The sequence below is a fragment of the Conger conger genome, chromosome 8, assembly GCF_963514075.1.
Source record: "Conger conger chromosome 8, fConCon1.1, whole genome shotgun sequence".
In the NCBI taxonomy this organism is placed as follows: domain Eukaryota; kingdom Metazoa; phylum Chordata; class Actinopteri; order Anguilliformes; family Congridae; genus Conger; species Conger conger.
Genome location: NC_083767.1, coordinates 38,477,296 through 38,495,683, shown reverse-complemented (window position 1 = coordinate 38,495,683; position 18,388 = coordinate 38,477,296). Strand labels below are relative to the sequence as shown.

Genomic DNA, 18,388 nt, shown 5'->3' with positions numbered 1-18,388 from the left:
TGCATTATTAGAGTTAATAGCATGTCTAACTGCAATATAGATTCTTTCAAACGTATTCAGTTTGATGGTTTCCAGTGTAAACCTCGACAAACGTCCATCAAACAGGAAACCCCTTCAAATTATGTTCAGGGCTGGATGCATGAGCTTTTTTAAAGAGCAAATGAGCTTGTTGTGAACCGATTTAAAACATGTATGCAGGTGAAAATCAGATGGGGTATAGTTCAGTGGTAGTGCATTTGACTGCAGATCAAGAGGTCCTCGGTTCAAATTCGTGTTTCTCCAGAAACCAGCTGCTGTCCCGATAGTCACTGGAATTAACCGATATCGTGGCAGTCACTCGCTGTTAAAGGACAACAGAGCTATAATATTCTAAGTATAATTCAAAGCTATAAGATTCGAAGTAAAAAAAAAAATAATATTTTTTAAGTGAGCATACATAACTCCAAGACAGAATCATTAAAACGTACTCCGTTGAAGGGTTTCCATCAAATTAAGTTTAATGCTCGAGAAACGTCCAACAAACAGGAAACCCTTCAAATTGTGCTCGGGGCTGGATACAGCAGTTAACAAATATTGCTAACCGATTTAAAACAACATTGGGATGTTTGCTAATTTATTTCAAAAACATGCTAGGTATAATGCAAAAGGGAATTGTATTTGCATTTACAATGAAGTCGATTGTAGTCCTGTAGTCCCATACGGAGTAGCTGGGGGTATAGCTCAGTGGTAGAGCATTTGACTGCAGATCAAGAGGTCCCCGGTTCAAATCCGGGTGCCCCCTGTAAATCGGCTTAATAACGAAGCCTTTTATGCATAACAGAAAGCAGCTGCATATTGGCAGTGACCATCGCTGTACCAAAGGACAACATTAAATTCGAAGTGAAAATGCAACTCCAATACAGAAGAAACGTAGCCCTTCTCAGCTTAAGGGCTTCCATCAAACTAAATGTAAAGCTCAAAAAAAAAAAAAAAAAACCAGGAGCCCAGTGCTGGATACAGGTACTTTTTGCAATGGTTAACCCATTTAAAACAAAATTGATCATGTAAAACAAAGTTTGCTCATTTCTTTGAAAAACATGCTAGGATTATGCAAAAGGGAATTAGTATTCTGATCCCATAGTGCAGAATGGGGGTATAGCTCAGTGGTAGAGCATTTGACTGCAGATCAAGAGGTCCCCGGTTCAAATCCGGGTGCCCCCTACAAACATGGTTTAATAACAAAGCCTTTTACACATCAAAGTTCATTCAATTCAAATCTTATCTTCTTTCACAAACAGATGATGTAATCTGAATAACTAAAGCAAAATCTAAAGACTGACCAAATCTTCCTGTGACAAGTGGCTCAATCGATAAATAAAAATAAATAAAAGCTCAAGTTGATGAGAATTTATAAACCAGATCAGCTCCAAAACTCCTTCTGCTGTCCTTTGTTCCTAGTACCGGGTTGGAAGCAGGAGGTCCTATCTTACGATGCTAGCTACTCAATGAATATTCTGTGATATTTAACCAAGATCCATCAGTATTATGCATATCAGCCATTCAGACTCTGACCACAGAGGGCTTTCAGCCTTGCCGGCCTATGACTTGGCGGCCTATGCTGGCATATTTTCAACACTAAGCCTCCTGTGACAGGGTCTCAAAATAGGGCACTCCCATTGTCCACTCTTTAACCGCTCAGTGGTCATGAAGGCAGAGACCTCAACACACTCAGTCAACCCATTTTGAGCGCTTCAATGCATCAAAAAACTGGTTTACGTTCCAACCAACCTTAGTTTTAGTTCTTAGACAATTCCATGCAGGGTCACTGAGGTACTTGAGCACAGTAAAACCTTTAGGATACACTTGCTGTCTGCAGCTGTAGCGGGTGCTCATACAAATGTCAGAGCAAGATCGAGCTAATTAATTAAGAGCAGAGGTAGGCACAAAATCCTGAAACAAATCGGCCCTTGTTGTGCACCTCTGTACCAAGGTAAGCTGTAATGTGGATGAGAGGGCAGTGAAATTGAGACGGGAGTATTTCACAAAGCAGCATTACAGAGTTAGTTGGAAAACTGTGCCAGGTAAAACTCGGTACTGCCCTTTTTACTTCAGTCCATGTTCCAGGTTTTGGAAGGTTCCTGGGATTTTCCTCAGTGCAATTATCCAGCTAACTCCATAATCCTGCTTTTTTTTTTTTATACAGGGCCTAGAGTCAGACTGACACAAATTTTAAGACAAAACCCTTCAATGTAGATTTTCGAAAACCTTACCAATGTGTCACTACACTCCTGACAGCCCTTTGCTGAATTGCCTAATGCCAAGCCAGTTCACAGGAATTGCGCAAAGGTGTTTTTTTTTCTTGTGTTTTTTCTTTGACACGTACAAGCAGTTTTTTTGCAGAGATATAGAACAAAGGCTACAAAAACAAGGGCAAGGTAATCAAAGAGATCTTTACTCCATTCATTTTAATATACTTTTCCACCTTTAAAAAATATAGGCTCACATGCTAATATTCAAACCTGAAAATTTTTACAGTTTGATCCCAAAATCACTGGTATCATTTACAGCGTTTCAGTTGAAAAGGAGAAAATTTCCCGCTCAAGAAAGTTGGACACAACTCACATCAGATGTGCACTGACGTTACGTTCCCAAGCTCACACAAAACATTCTCTGAACATTGCCAATATGTTTTAGCCAGCTCCGGGCAACGATATGAGAACGGTTTCAACACCTTAACATTACTGGCAAGAGTAAAAAGTAACACAACAAACATTTGACTCGTAGCTCTTCCCTACGAGTCCTTGCATGGCAATCCAATTCATTGAACTACAGATGCGAGGTTGTACAAAATTGCACCACTTTAATTAAGGCTTTTTTTAAACTTTACATTTGGCCAGCCCAAACTGATGTTGCATTTGAAACACTGTGGCCAGGCTCTGGGACATAAACACACATCTTTACATCCAGGAGTTTTTTTTTCTTTTTCTTTTTTTTTCTTCTGTTTTAGATTTTTTTTCTAATGCATACAAAGCAACAAGGCATTTTTTTTTTTTTTTTTTTTTTTTTTTTTAAACAAGTCAGCAGAAACGCACAAAAAAAACCTCTCCATCCAACAGCTGACCATGACTGTCTTTTTAAAAAAAGTTGCCCAACATTCATCACTGACAAACCCACAGTTAGTTGTCCACCAAGGAACATCTCCTCCAAATGTTACACAGGAGAAACAATCACTAACAGGCAATATTCTTTCTTAGTGGACAAATTTTGTTTATATCCTAAATTTACAAGAAATGCATGAGTTGACAAGGGTTTGGGAGAGGAGATGGGGAGGAGGGGGGATTGCAGTGACAGAAGCACAGAGAAGTGATTTCTCGGACTTATTTTGTCTTTAAAAAAACCCTCATGTTAAAATATATATTTCCTGTTGCGGATCGGGACTCTTTGAAGAGGAACGGGACAGTGTGCAAGTTGACCTGACCCATGCAGACTCAAACGGAAAAGGCGGCCATGCTGGCTCAAATCTGTTTCAATATTGCCAAGGCAATGTAGATGGTGACAGACTCACTTTGTAGGTCTTTTGCCAAACTTCATCCTTCCCTCCAAACAGAAACCCTATTGTGAACCCCTGTTATACAAACATTTAAAAAAATACAAATAAAAGATTGACTTGAAAATATTGTGCGACTTTCCTGGGGGGTGGGGAGGATTTGAAGGCAGTATCTTAGGCGAAGGACAATATAACAGTGACATAAAAGCGTACTTGTATTCGGTTTACACATGACATCACTGTATCCCACAGGTTTTCCTAAGATAAAATCATAATCATAGCATTCTCAATATAGCATCCTGGTAGAACAAAATCTAGTGACTTAAAAAAACAAAGAAAAAGAGATTCAGGAAAAAAAAGAAAACAAACCGAAGAAAATATCCAAGGAGCAAAGATAAGGGAATGAAAAGGGCTATATAGGTGCTCTTTGGGCTTCCTCAAAGGCTAAAATAGTGGTGTTTTATATGTACATATCTAAAGCACCACTATATGCAGTATATTTATCATAGTATATATAATAATCATAGTATTTGTCAAAATTAATCTTGCCATGTGCAGCCAGTTTAGTTTAGAATCAGATCATTACATGTACAATTGTGGTTTAAGGAAGATGTGTTTTTCATTAGCAGTAATACTGTGTGTGTAGGTTCTAGGTCTTGCTTTATTTCAGTTGGATATGATTAGAATAGAAACCAAAAATCTATTTTTGCGACACTGGCAGTCCGTTGAAGTTCGGTGTGCAAAAAAAAACAAAAAAAACAGACATGGTATATTTGATTTGATTGGCCGTTCAGTTCATGTCTGTTGCTAAGGTGAATGGCCACACAGGAAAGTCTGCCGGATGTTGGTTTAGTAAAGTCGGGATGCTGGCTCTGCCGAGAAGGACCGCAGTTCGTCAGACCTGGAATTAGAGAAGTTGTGGGCATTAACTCTGTATGATGTGAGATCACACAACAAAATAACACAATCTGATCTGAACATTCTGATCTGACCATCACTACTGGTAACTGAAAGCATTAAAATGTCCATAACTGAACATTCCAATGTTGAAGCAAGAATTGTGATTGAAGGTAAAGGAGCTTTATGGCGATTGTGTGTGTGTGCGTACCCTGTTTGTGAGTGTTTGTGCATGCGTGTACTTGTACATGAGATTTAATGTATACTTGATTGAGGTACATGGTTATACCTGAATATCTTAAGTTATATAATTTAGGCCATATATTGATTTTTTGTACAACTTTTTTTACAACTGCAACTATAAAACAAACTGTCAACTGTCTGTGACTCCTTCCCTCAAGCATAGGCCACTCCACTCCATCATAGACTCCTCCCTTCCACAACAAGCCCCTCCCCTCCACCATAGGCCCCTCCCATCCCCACTCACCTGGCTCTGAGCGAGAGGGGTAGCTGTGTATTAGAGAAGTTGGCAGGTGGACTTTTTGCGTGTTTTACCAGGTGCTGGAGTTTTCCTGTTGATTTGCCGAACCAGGTCATAGAAGATCTAAATATAAAGATTGCATAAATAAATATTGGTTATGATCCAATCCTGCAGTTAAAAATGAGACGTTTGATTAGGAAAGGTTTATTAGGATCACTCTCTCCTACTTTCTCCTGTACATATCACATTCTGCCATTTTGTATGCAGTCCTAGTCGAAGAACAGGACAGTACAATACAATAAATTTTTAAATGATGTAAAGCACGGGTAGCAGTATTGCATAGCCATTTCTGAAATGAAAAGCACCCAATTAATAAAAAGTTTAAGCCTGGGATTGCAATTGGGGGGGGGGGGAGAGAGACTTGCCTCGTTGACGTTGATCTTGGACTTGGCGGAGGACTCCAGGAAGGCGCAGCTGTTCCACTGTCGGGCCAGGTTCTGGCCCTGCTCTTTGCCCACCACCCTCTCCTCATCCAGGTCACACTTATTCCCCACCAGGATCATCGGCACCTGGGGGGCAGGGGGGGGAGAAACACCACCAGGTCAACCACACAAACAAACACCACCATGTCAACCACACAATCAAACACCACCAGGTCAACCACATAATCAAACACCACCAGGTCAACCATACAATCAAACACCGCACACTATTACAGCCATTTAGCTGACGCTTTTATCCAAAGTGACATACAGTTGATCAGAAAGCACAGGCCAATCCTCCGTGGAGCAATGTGGGGTTAAGGGCTTAGTTCAAAGCCCAACAGCTGATCTTATTGTGGCGACACTGGGGGCCCCTGTCAAGCACCTTGGTCACTAGGTTGAATGGACCCCCCTGTGCAGAATTGACGGGTTCAAGTCATAAGGTTTCTGAATGTTCAGATGAGTGATCAAGAGCACATGACCACAGTTCCTTTTCACTAGAAATTTCAACAGCAAATGTATATTTCACACTCAAATCCAGACATTCAAACAATTGTTACACTTTATTCTGAGAATCAAGTTTTTGTTTTTTTCCTGTATTGGGAACGGCACAAAGTTCGTTTTTTTTTGCCTCATCTTTCTGGCAAGCGTGTGAGCACACACACAGTGAACTACTTCTAAATTAAAACGTGTGTCACTGAAGTGTCCAATTATGGCAACAATACATATGAAGAGTGGGTATGATTGCGTTTTCCCTCAAAAGCCTGCAGGCCTGTCACTGCAAAACAAATGCAACTGTTCCTTCATAGCTGTATCATAGCAACATCACAGCTCAGAAGCAACCGTGGGTATATTTCTGTACTCTGGACTGGACAACGCATCTATAACAGACATTTATGAGAATCTTAATGTAAACATGCCATAGAACATAATTTTACGCGTTTTAATAAGCCAAATCTTCTCGTGCACTACCCAGTACAAAGAGGCTGACATGCTGTAAATATTAATGAATATAAATATTTCAGTAATTTTTCATGGGATGAGACTGATTAAGCAATAAACAGATAACTAGCTGAGATTCGCACTGCAGCTGGTTGACTTGAAATGGCGGCTCTTCAGCCCTGCAATACATCCCAAATAAAGACCTAATTATTTATCTGGGCCTGATTTATGCATTATGCAATAATCATCCAATATGTAACCAAGAGGTTCAAACATTAAGAGTATTTAATAGGTTCCAATACACCAGACAAGCTCAGTAAAGCTTAGGAAAAGTCCTTGAATCCAAAAGAAATCTGTATTTGACCCAGGTCTTTGACAGCTCCTACAGGGGCAACCTGTAGCCTAGTGGCAAAGGTACAAGACTGGGGCCTGGAAGGTCGGTGGTTCAAGCCCCAGTGTAGCCATAATAAGATCCACACAAATGCTGGGCCCTTGAGCAAGGCCCTTAACCCTGTACTGCTCCTGAGGGGACTGTCCACTGCTTCGTCCAATCAACAGAAAGTTGCTTTGGATAAAATGTCAGCGAACTTATTATTATTATTATTATTATTATTATTATTATTATCATCCTGTCCAGGCGAAGTGCTTCAGGGCACGAGGACCCACGTCGTCAGTGTCTTTGACCCGGAGGATCTGCTCCCTCAGGTCCTGCAGGTCGTTGAAGGTGGACTGGGCGGTGATGGAGTACACCAGCGCAAAGCCCTGGCCATTCTTCATGTACAGGTCCCTCATAGCGGTGAACTGCTCCTGGAGATGGGAATGGGAAAACAAAGCGTTCAGAACAGTGTGTGCGTGTGTGCGTGTGTGCGTGTGTGTGTGTGTGTGTGTGCATGTCTGCATGTGCGTATATCTGCATGTGCGGGGTGTGTATATCGGTGTGAGTATGCATGGTTAGGTCAAATCATTAATCAAAATCATACAATCATTTTAAAGCAGTTTGAGAATGAGACTAACTCTTCTGTACCTCATCTATGGAATTCCATTCCAACCCAGGTCATACATTAAAGCTTTTGTCACTTTTCCAAGTCTCCTTAGCTTGCTTATTCAGATTTAATAAATGTCTTAAATCTTATATTTTTCGAGAAGCTCCCTCAAGATGCTGATGTGGGAGAGTACTGTACGATAGCTATTCATACGAGAGAATTTATACAATTAACAGGGTTGCAATGTTAATCATTTCGTATCAATGAAAAGTGGAATGATTTGCTTCTGTGCAGCAGTTATTTTTTCTTTGGAATCCTCTATGTTCTTCTCAGTGTCATTAACCTACCACCATTTCTCTGCTATGCGTTCTAACAGCACGGAGGGTAATTGTACGACAGAAGATTCTATTCTTAGGAAAAACCTGTCCACACATCTTAGCTAATGTGCGTTCATTAGCTGTGCAAGAGTGAGAAAAAGATTAAACCCTGAGCTTAGCGTCATTAGCCTGAGCTCAATGCTTGTTACTACATCTCTGTGGAACACTTACCTGGTTTCTGATGCACTGAATTCTCAAAGATGCACGCCTAATGTGACCTTAAACGCACATTAACAAATATTTCCAGACTGAAGGAAACCAATTTCCTATCAGCCGAGCAGGACCTGCTCACCGCTCCCATGGAAACTGGTGACAAACTTCTCCTGGGTGTCCGAGTTTGGCAGGAAGTGGTACGTAGACACCCAGCAATAAGACAAACAAAGAAGCTATTTATCTTTTATAACCCCTTTGTGCACTTATTTTTGAGCCGCCTAAAAGACTTGAACAAAATGAAGACCCCACAGTGGAAGAGTGGGAAAGGTGCTTCAGAAACTTGACCTCTGACCTGAATCCTAGATGTGTTTTCACTCATTTTAACAGCACATTATGTTATGCCACATGCCTGGCATGGGGAATGCACATATAAATGACAGCCAATAGCCGCAAATTACTCATGCATCAGGTGGGCAGCAGTTTGCTCTTCTGGCCAGTAGAGGGCAGTGATGAGTCATAATGGCACCTCGTAAAGATGCTCTTTGCTTACCACATTGAGTGGTTACACAAAGTGGCTACACCGTAGCCTTGCTCATCAGAGCTTAAAGCACTGGTTTACGCCATTAGTTCATCTCATAGCTTAGAGGCTGTTCAGTTATGGTAAACATTGCATAGCCCTGCACACCGACTTATGGGCTTTGCCGAGTTCCCATTGTCACACCCCATCAGTGCCCCATTTTGGCACGAACTGCACGAGTGTGGTGTAACTTCCGCTACAGTGGGATTTCGGATCTGATACGGTTTGTTTTTTTTGGTCTTCCCATCAATGACATCCCGGGAAGGAAGGAGCGTTTCCTCTCCGGGGGGGGGGGTGCATGCTGGTCTGTTTCCTCTGCTGGCACACCACGACTGCGCCAGCGATCACCGTGAAGCTCGTGTAAAGGTTAATGTGACCAATCATTTATCTGGGCTCATTTTTCTCATGGGACAACAGCGAATGGAAAGCAGTGTAATGTACAGTGCCACAAAGAGCATAGGGCTACTGTCTACCCGTCTACCAGAGCTGCTGTCTAGGGACTGCTTGTTGTCTATGTGTAGTGTCATGAGCATATTATTAGTCATGCCAAACGCATTCCCCCCCAGACACAGATGTGCGTACAAACAGACAGAAAGCCAGATGCACACACACCAGACACGGAGACAGAAGTGTGTATACACACGCAGACACACAGACAGATGTGTGCACAGACGTACACAGGCACACATGCGCTCACACACACCAGACAGGTGTGTATACACAGACACACACACTAGACACACGTGTGTATACAGGCAGACACACACGTACATGTACACACACGTACACACACACACGTACACACACACACACGTACACGTACACAGACAGACACACGCAGAGCTGCCTTACCGTCCCAGCAGTGTCCAGGATCTCCAGCATACACTGCTGTCCGTCGACCTCCACTTGCTGTGGAGACAGAGAGCGCCGGTGAGCAGGGGAGAGAGAGCAGCGGTGAGCAGCAGAAGACATGTCCTCAGACCATCTACACCTGCTGCTGCAGGGCAACCCCCAATTGAGTGTCACTCCTGCACGACTTGATCTCCTGTCCCCTTCATGTTGCTTATGTACCTTCATCCTGATGTTGTAGCTCTCTCATGTATGCATGTATGTATGTATGCATGTATACACACATCCTGTTGTCACACCTCACTTCTAGTTTATGACTTGCCTTCACAGAACTAGCCTAGCCTATGCTGACCACATGAGCTAGCCTTGTTGTTCATGGCTACGGATAAGTTCACAGGAACCGTGCCTTATCTGACCAGTGTTCTACCAGTTCTGACCTTCGGTATGCACTTTCTGTTTGGGGGGGGGGGGGGTGCGTCTTCCAGAAAAACTGAATGTAAAACACGACGTCGCAGGAGGAGGTGTGAGATGACTCCCCTTTTCGACGAGCGCTGTTCAATCGCTCTCCTCTCGACTAGCTAAAGGGCTTCCCATTTTTCATTCTGTCGTTATCGAGCAGAGACGATCCCTCGTAGCACACCTGCCGGCTCTGGAGCTGTAGTCATGGCGACAGTGCAGGCCGGCGGCCCGTAGACGTACTTGGGCCGACATTATGCAGTACGTCCGCACTGCTGTGACGTCTACATCTCTCCTCTCTACGTGGACCGCATTACGCTACTCGTCTGTAGTCTCTAAACTACAATTCAGCGGACTACAGTACTTCCAAACCGCTGCGATCAATCTCCTCTCTATGTGGACCGCATTACGATACCCTTCTGAAGTCCGCTGCCTGTCTGCGCTCTGCACGACAGTACAGCGGTTTAGTCCACTGGGAGACTACTCTCAGGAGTTGCACACTGCGCTTTGATCTGGTGAACGCCTACACCCTGTACTGTGATGCAGTGCTTCCGCGTACATCATTTCTACACTACTCGGTGATGCTCTGCTATGAACTCCGGGATGTCTGGGCTCAGGCCTTACACGGCTGTGTTTTAACAGGTCTATTCTGTGGTGCTGTAGAAAAACAGTTATAGATATAAATGTAATCTGTTGTCAGATTAATCAAATAGGCCCTAGTCTTTATCTTTGTTGAACTCTTAGCACTTGAAATTGTACTTCCCTCTCTGGTCTTTCAGCACACCTGTTCCTGGTGATGGGTATGCCCTTTGCACTGTGTGGTAGGTCGCTCTGGATAAGAGCGCCTGCCAAATGCCAATAATGTAATGTGATGGTCTAATCTGTAGATCACATGACCGACATCGTGATGCCTCCCTTTGGCTCGTAGCACTCATTACGACGCCGTGTTCCAAACATTTGAGCCTTTGAACTCTGAATCAGTGGTACAAATTTCGGTGTCAACTTTGATTGAGAGACATTAGGAGATGCAACGGGAGGAAAATGCAACTTGCCTTTCTGTACGAGTCCTCTATTGTTGGGTCATATTTTTCCACAAATATTCCCTGGACAAACTGCACGGTCTGTGAAGAGAAGAAAGTACAAGCATTAGTGGCAGTTCCTCTAGTTCAGACGATGCAAGTTTTTAATACCTTGTGCTCCATTTTTACAGTATGTTCACCTCTTCTGACCGTTTTCAAAGTCTTGTTACTTAAAAGTAGAGTGGAAATTCTGATGAAAGTCACGAGCTAAAAACACACCAAAAGTGGACGAGACTGACCACCTTAGTCAACAACGACTTTAAAAGGTGAAAGTCTAATTGTATTTAAGAGTATAACAGCATCTTCTCTCATCTTTCCTTTCCACAAATGATGTGAAAATGGGACCAGCAGACTGCACTTCCTATCGCTGGATGGAAGACCATTTATTACCATGGAAACAAAGCACTCCATTGCTAGTATTGCTCGTAATGGCAGTCACAACCCCAGTCTCCACAGACGCGGCGGTTGTGTGGTCTGGGTAACACCACAACCAGCACATTTCAGTTCCCTTCTCCTTCAGAAACAGCCCCGTGTGGGTTAACCGCCTCAGTTGGAGCTGTAGAGAGGCCTACAGGAAGGACGGCCCTGGCCCAAAATATTACTACCAAGTAGACCTTTCTGGGGCAATTCCAACACAGAGCATTTCTGATGAGGAAATATAAGTGAGTTGGATCGAGTCTGTCACTACTGGACTTCAGCCAAGAGCGAATGGATCCATATCAAATGACCTTGATTCTCTCTCCAAATGAGCTTCCCCAACTCAATTAGAATCTCTTATAGTTTGGGATATGCCCATATAGTACAGCCTACCACGTAGGAGGAATGGATTAGGTGCACAACATCACGGACACGACTTGAAACGCACAGCGAGGAGTCGTACATCACCGGGCCTAATGACACCGTGTCTTTGATTAAGTCTCGACTGCCCCGCATTCTCCCATCTGACAGGAAATCCATCACAGTGGGGGAGACCGAGGAGCCCTAATGGCCGACCAGTGGATCGGTTTCCTCTCACTAAATGCAGCTTAGCACTTAGAGAAGCCGACTCTGGATCAATTGTTTAGAGCGGGAAGATGTGCAGACTGCAGGGTGGATCTTTTATTATTATTATTATTTTTTTTTTTAAGTGTACCTCTGGAACGCACACCTCGTCTCAATTACAAGGGAGGGAAATTAGTGAGCTTTTGATGAGGTGATGAAATGCAGAACTAAAGATGCTAAACGGTATGCGCAACTTTTATACCCAAGAACAGATGGTCAGGCTGTTCAGTCTCTTCAGGGCTGCCAGAGATCCCACTGACTTGTGTGCAAGACTTCTGTTTAAGAAAGTTGGGCAACCTAATCTTGCAGTTGGTCTGCATTTGGGGCCTAAATTCACCTTGACGGGCTACAATCGCTCAAGCCTTTTTGTGTGTGCACCTGCAGGAACGGGATATATGTTTGTTCATATAGATTGAATATAAACTGACGCAGGTTTACCATAACTCAGAAAGACAATCTATCCATTCCATCTCCCGGCCCCCAGTCTGATCCGACAGGAACTGTAAAGTGTCAGAACATTGCGGTAAAATGGAAATGGCGAAATGGCCGGTATCTCCACATAAATGTGTTCGTGCCGCACCACTGATTCATCAAACCTCCGGCAGCAGCAGGAATAACGAGGCAGCTGCAGCATGAAAATCCCTCTGCCAGGAAGCCGCTCATCCCTCAAACGGCCAGGACGTCGTGTGCTACCAGCCTGGGGGTGTTCAACAACTCACTAAGCTTTATTTCTGTAAGGGGTGAAACCAGGAACCCCTTCCATAATGGAATATGGAACATGGACCAAAATAAAGAGTGGGCCCAGGTTTGACTCCGACTTAGTCAGTTAGCCAACTTCGTGATATACCCGGTCTTCTTCAGACAGGGCAAAGAGACCTATGACCTGTTGGCTACAATCGTTGACCTGAGCGTGGTACACCACAGATCCGGGGCGGCTAGGACTAAAGGGGAAGGAGGACCAGGATGAGGGAAAATGGAGCTCACTCCAATCTCTTATTTTTCTCCTCTTTTTACCACTTCCTTGCTTTTATATCTTCTCCTAGCTCCACCCATCGAGAGAGGGTAGAAAGAGGCAAAAAATGAAGATGGGGAAAATGCAACGTCCTTGCTCCTTCAAACGTCAGTTCGAAGCCACATCGGTCACAGATGTGGCAGACGGGGAGAGGTAGATCCACAGGTCGATCATTTATACGTCAGGCTTTCCGAAAAAATACTTCCGCAAAAGGATGCGCTGAGGTTTCCTTGCTCTGGGACGTCACACAGCAGCTGGGCTCTGACGTCATTTGAACGGGAGAAAGCCAAGTTTCAGCAGTGTGGAGGCCAGGAAAGGAGGAAAGGAATACAGCCCTAATCTGACCGAGGATAGGAACCAAAGCTGGACCATCCCAGGGCCGAATATCTGGGAGTCACATGGGCATGGAATGCTATGGCAACCGGTGCCACACAGGGCTGGAGCGCTCCGGTTGTCATGGCGTTCAACCAGCCGTACAATAACGGCTCCTCTCACCTGTTTTGGTGAAGAGTTTCTTCACTTTTACGGTCAACGGAGCTTACAATTCCCATGGAAACTGTAGCATGTGAGAGAAAAAAAAAAAAAGAAAAAAAAGAAAAAACCTTCTGACCGAGATGCATTCGCATCAAGATACTATTTTTACTTTCCCAGTAGGAGAGAGAGAATACACACACACACACCAGCAAAAACTGTGGGCTTTGTATCTAGTGAAGGTACCTGTAGGTGGGAGATTTCGACAAACCACAACAACACCCTCAGGCACACATCTGAATTAAGCTGGAAAGGGAAAGGATGGGATTGGACAGGCACCGCTGTGCTGCAGCATAGCATGCAGGTTCTGTGTTCAGCACCACAAACTATCAGTGAGTTTAGCGCCGGTTGAAGAAAATGGTGTTTTCGCTCTCCTGTATGCGCATGACCGCACGCGACAGCTACACATGGCAATTTAAACCGCTTTGTGGGTGAGAGAACCCATACCAGGCTGCTCACAGGCAAACAGAAATTTGCCAGCACAATCAAAGTATTAGCCACCAAAGAGGGAAGATGAAACTGCGATGAAGCCCTAGCGCCCAGGTTATCCGATCCTTTCACTTATCGTACACAACCGCTTCTCTTTATTTATACTGTTAAGTTCCTACAGGAACATGGGCTGTTTCTGAGAAACGTTAAACCCCCAAAAAAAGGGTTCAGTTGGAAATACCAGGCAATGAAAAATGTGCCTCGTAAGGACTACCGCAATGGCTGAGAAGGCCAACTAAACAGAGGCACCGCGGTTTATTTTCAGATATTAAAACCCCTTCAGAAGAACACTTTCAAACTGCGTTCCTACTCAGCGCTTGATGCTAACTGGAATGTAAACCAGCGACTTTTATTTCAGGGTACAGCCATTTCAAATGGTCCTGTACGCTATAGTCAGCCGTGGATTCCCGACAAGCAAGTTTGGAAGATCAGACGCAAAGCTTACCAGAGCAGATTTTCCCACGCCTCCCGATCCGAGGACCACTAGCTTGTATTCACGCATCCTGCAACGTGTCCGGTGTGAACCTGGAAAGACAATTAAAAAGTGAATACTTCACTTAGGTACCCCGACATACAGTAACACTTCCCCAACAGGAAAAATAAAACCCATTATTCTGCACAATAATGCTGTGACAATGCAGGGCAGCCTGTAGCCTAGTGGCTATGGTACATGACTGGGACCCGTAAGGTTGGTGGTTCAAGCCCCTGTGTAGCCACAATAATATCTACACAGCTGTTGGGCCCTTAACTGCACATTACTCCAGGGGGGATTATCCCTGCTAATTAAAGGTAATTCACTCTGGATAAAAGTGTCAATTGAATATCAAATTATTGTTATTTTTTAATTATTATTATTATTATTATTATTATTATTATAATAGTGTAAAAATAAGAGCCTTTGCTCCCACTTCTCATCCTGTTGGCTCTCACTAACCCAGCCATTCACAGTTTATTTTTATTATTTATTTATTATTACTTATTCATTTCATTAATTTATTTTTTTTTATTTTTTATGAAGGAATTTTGATACTACATTCTGACATTGGCAGACAGATCCACACAATGATGGACACGCAAACAAACACTGGCACACATGCCGTCGATTCCCAAAACTCCATGGGGTCAGATTTGTATATGATTTTTTTATATATAATAACCAGGACAATGTCTCGGGGGCAGGGCACACTCAGTGCTAGGCAAAATAAAGAACTACAGAGCCCTGAACGGCACTAAAGCAAGAGGTGCCAGCCCATCCAACAACCTGCTGACACAATAACCTGCCCGCACGAGGTCACTTCCTCTCCTGGCTGCGATGCCCATCAGCGATGATGTCATATCCCCGGCCAGCACGGCCGGGCATTTCCTGGCACTGGACTTCGATGACAAGGCAATGTCGCCTTGTCATCGTGTTCAACAGCATTTGTCGACGCGTACAAGCGTGTATTCGTCAGGCATAATTAATGTTTCACCAACTTTCATGCTATCGCTGTTCGAGAGTTCCCAGAGTAGTGGACTGACGAAAGACTTCATCTCGCACTGGCAAATGCCCAAGATGCGGACCGCAAACTTCTCAAAAGGACAAATAATGACCACGTACATCCTAACATCTCAATGATATAAAGCACACAATTGATGGACATATGGTACAGCACTGTGGCAGGAGAGAACCATGTCTGTTTCACTAGATGAAAACCACCCCCACGCCACGTCACGTTCATCTCCTTGCGGTCCGCAGCACAAGCGGAGACGGTTCTTGTGCACACAAAAGGAAAACATTTCTCCATTTCTCTGCCGTGTTTTCAACTCCCTCTGTGAGTGAGTGACTGTAATTTACCCTGTAAACCATAGCCAACACTGCAGCGTAAAACTGGTCACGTGACCGTCCTGAAGCACCTCCCATCCAACCGTACAGTTTATTCCCGTATCCTGTGGGACCGGCACAAATGAAAGCATTTATGGCACATTATCCGTTTAGAGAGCCGATTTACTGAAGAGACTACACTGTCTCTCTCAGGGGTACGACAGTAGCGCTCGATCTGGGGTTTAACACGGCGACGTCCGAGTTAGCCCAGGGCCTTTCTCTCGCACTTGCCCCCTCTCTCGCGCTTAGACTCCAGCCAATCCTGTCGTCTCAGCGCAGCTAGCATTCCCATGATGCTTTCTGCAGGAAATGGACTCTGCCGTGCATTCCAGGGGTCACAGGGGACCCTGACGGTGATGCGTCTGCCTGCCAGTTCCCATGAAGCAGCCATCTTAATTTATTCCAACACACCAACAACCACACATGGGGAATATATATTATTTATTTATTTATTTTCTTTGAAAATCAGAAATGTATATTTTATGTATGCAACGACCCAGGTAATGGTAAATAAAATGGAAGTACTTGGCAATGACCTCTTGTGGATGTTGGAGGCACACATACAGAGGACCAGGAAACGGCCCCCAGCTTCCTGCTCTTCATGGGTTTCATTTCCTCAAACATCGGCCTTGGGTGCGTTTCAGTTGAAACCACAACCAACGGTACACACAAACCCTGAGGCCAGAGCTGCTGTGTCTTACCAAAAGAGCAGCATCCTCCGAAGTGTGAGCCCATCCATGTGTTACGCTTGCAGAGGAGAGACGCAGAGGAGAGACGCAGAGGAGAGACGCAGAGGAGAGACGCAGAGGAGAGGGGCAGAGGAGAGGGGCAGAGGAGAGGGGCAGAGGAGAGGGGCAGAGAGAGGCTTTCGGTAAACAGGCTGGCTCTGGAAGCGACTCGCGCTGAGTCAGCGAGTCACACAAGCGTGTGGTTATGGGGCGGGTCCTCACAGGATGTCACAGGGACTGCCACTCCCTCCTTCAGAGGAGTATAAGTCAAAATGGCAGAGTGTGAGACCTAAAATACCACGACAGACGACAGAGCGATGGCAAACTCTTCTGCGTTCAGCCGTCCGACTGTCACCTCTCACTGCGAAAGGTGAAGGAGCTTGGAGAATTCTCCAATATAACCAGAACCCTACAGAAGATGCATTACATTACATTATTGGCATTTGGCAGACGCTCTTATCCAGAGTGACATACAGTTGATTAGACTAAGCAGGAGACAATCCTCCCCTGGAGCAAAGCAGGGTTAAGGGCCTTGTTCAAGGGCCCAACGGCTGTGCGGATCTTATTGTGGCTACACCAGGGATTAGAACCACCGACCTTGCGGGTCCCAGTCATTTAACCTTAACCACTATGCTACAGGCCGCCCCAATAGAATGAGATGTCCCCGACACAACAAGGTTGTGGAGGTTCAATGGTTTGGAGAATACAGCAGTGCAGCGTCACGTTCAGGAAACTAGGTTTGCAACTCTAAGGTTGTGGTCTCAATTCCGCACAAGCAACCCGAATAATTTCAGTAAGATATCCAGGTCTAAATGACCCGTTTGTGAAAACAAAGAGCAGCTGTGCAAGCCACTGGGTGGGGGGAAAACACAGAAGGCTCATCACCAGGCAAAATGGGATCATAGCGTCGACTGAGGCTATATCCACAGGAATTGGCCCAATAGATTTGGCAGTGCTAGAGTAAAGGACTCCTTACCCTCGCCCAACATAAGGAAAGCTGGAGCGCAGAGCTCAGAGCAAGAGTCACCACTTAACGAACAGGGGAGACTGTCGCTTCAATGTCTATGATGTCTTTGTCAAGAGTCAGACTTGCTAGAGAATTTTAAGTGAACCCTGACTAGACTGATTGCACCGACAGCTCTGGGTACAGAGCGATCGCAAATTCATGACCAGAATAAAACTGAAACCATTTTTCACAGATGGGGTGCAGAGCAGGTCATTGTGCAAGGAAAATGTACAATTAACTCTGTATGATCCCCTGCAATACGCTTTCAAAGGTGCAGTTTCTGGGCAGAGGGTATCCATGTCCAGAAGGACACGCACACAATTCAATTATATCTCTTTTTTTAGACTAACAAAGTTTTTCTGCTGCTGTAGCCTATCCACTTAACGGTTTGATGCGTTGTGTCAGACACCCACTGAAGACGTGTTTGGAAAGTGTCTTAAGAGCAGAAACTTGTGCAACTTATACTTCGACTCTTTCCCAGTTATAGTACGAAAAGCAGAACAAATAACTGGACAACTACTAAAATAAACCTTCTATTTTTACAGAACCCCTTGCATCCAGTTGTCACCATGGTAACATGCACAAGGCCAACAGGAACGAAAAAAACTCTGTCAGTACTTTTTGTCATGTAGGGCTTTGCTTCCAATACTAAATACTTAAATTTATTGTCAAGTCTAATTAATCTGCAAGAACACAAAATAACCGTACATGGGGAAAGAGACCCAGTGGCCATCTTAAGAATAAGGCCCATCTCTGCAGGTCACCCCACCAATGCAGAGGCCCAAATAGTGGTGTAGTCAATAAGGGGAGCCGGTGTATCCACGTGTGGAATGCCACTCAACTCTCCGAGATGCACACAACCAGCGGATCTTCGGCGGGGGAGACCCGCAGGCCGTTCTCATGGCGACCAGCGTCCAC

General features: G+C 44.5%; 1 protein-coding gene and 2 non-coding genes across 3 annotated transcripts in view; 2 read left to right on the top strand and 1 right to left on the bottom strand.

Moving 5' to 3' along the window:
* The first annotated feature begins 709 nt into the window (after positions 1 to 709).
* On the top strand, positions 710 to 781 carry trnac-gca (transfer RNA cysteine (anticodon GCA)). The gene has a single exon. It is a non-coding gene; the product is annotated as a tRNA-Cys (tRNA).
* A 347-nt stretch (positions 782 to 1,128) lies between these two features.
* Positions 1,129 to 1,200, top strand: trnac-gca (transfer RNA cysteine (anticodon GCA)). The gene has a single exon. It is a non-coding gene; the product is annotated as a tRNA-Cys (tRNA).
* Positions 1,201 to 2,414: 1,214 nt separating this feature from the next.
* LOC133134726 (ras-related protein Rap-1b) overlaps positions 2,415 to 18,388 on the bottom strand; it is a 40,481-nt gene continuing 24,507 nt past the window's right edge. Inside the window, exons 2-8 of the mRNA XM_061251059.1 lie at positions 14,321 to 14,400; positions 10,776 to 10,844; positions 9,271 to 9,327; positions 6,995 to 7,135; positions 5,330 to 5,473; positions 4,911 to 5,027; positions 2,415 to 4,427 (exon numbers count right to left, since the gene is read on the bottom strand). Of these exons, the coding sequence (XP_061107043.1) occupies positions 4,941 to 5,027; positions 5,330 to 5,473; positions 6,995 to 7,135; positions 9,271 to 9,327; positions 10,776 to 10,844; positions 14,321 to 14,377 (555 nt within the window). The 5' untranslated portion in view covers positions 14,378 to 14,400 and the 3' untranslated portion in view covers positions 2,415 to 4,427; positions 4,911 to 4,940. The remainder of the gene's footprint in view (positions 4,428 to 4,910; positions 5,028 to 5,329; positions 5,474 to 6,994; positions 7,136 to 9,270; positions 9,328 to 10,775; positions 10,845 to 14,320; positions 14,401 to 18,388) is intronic.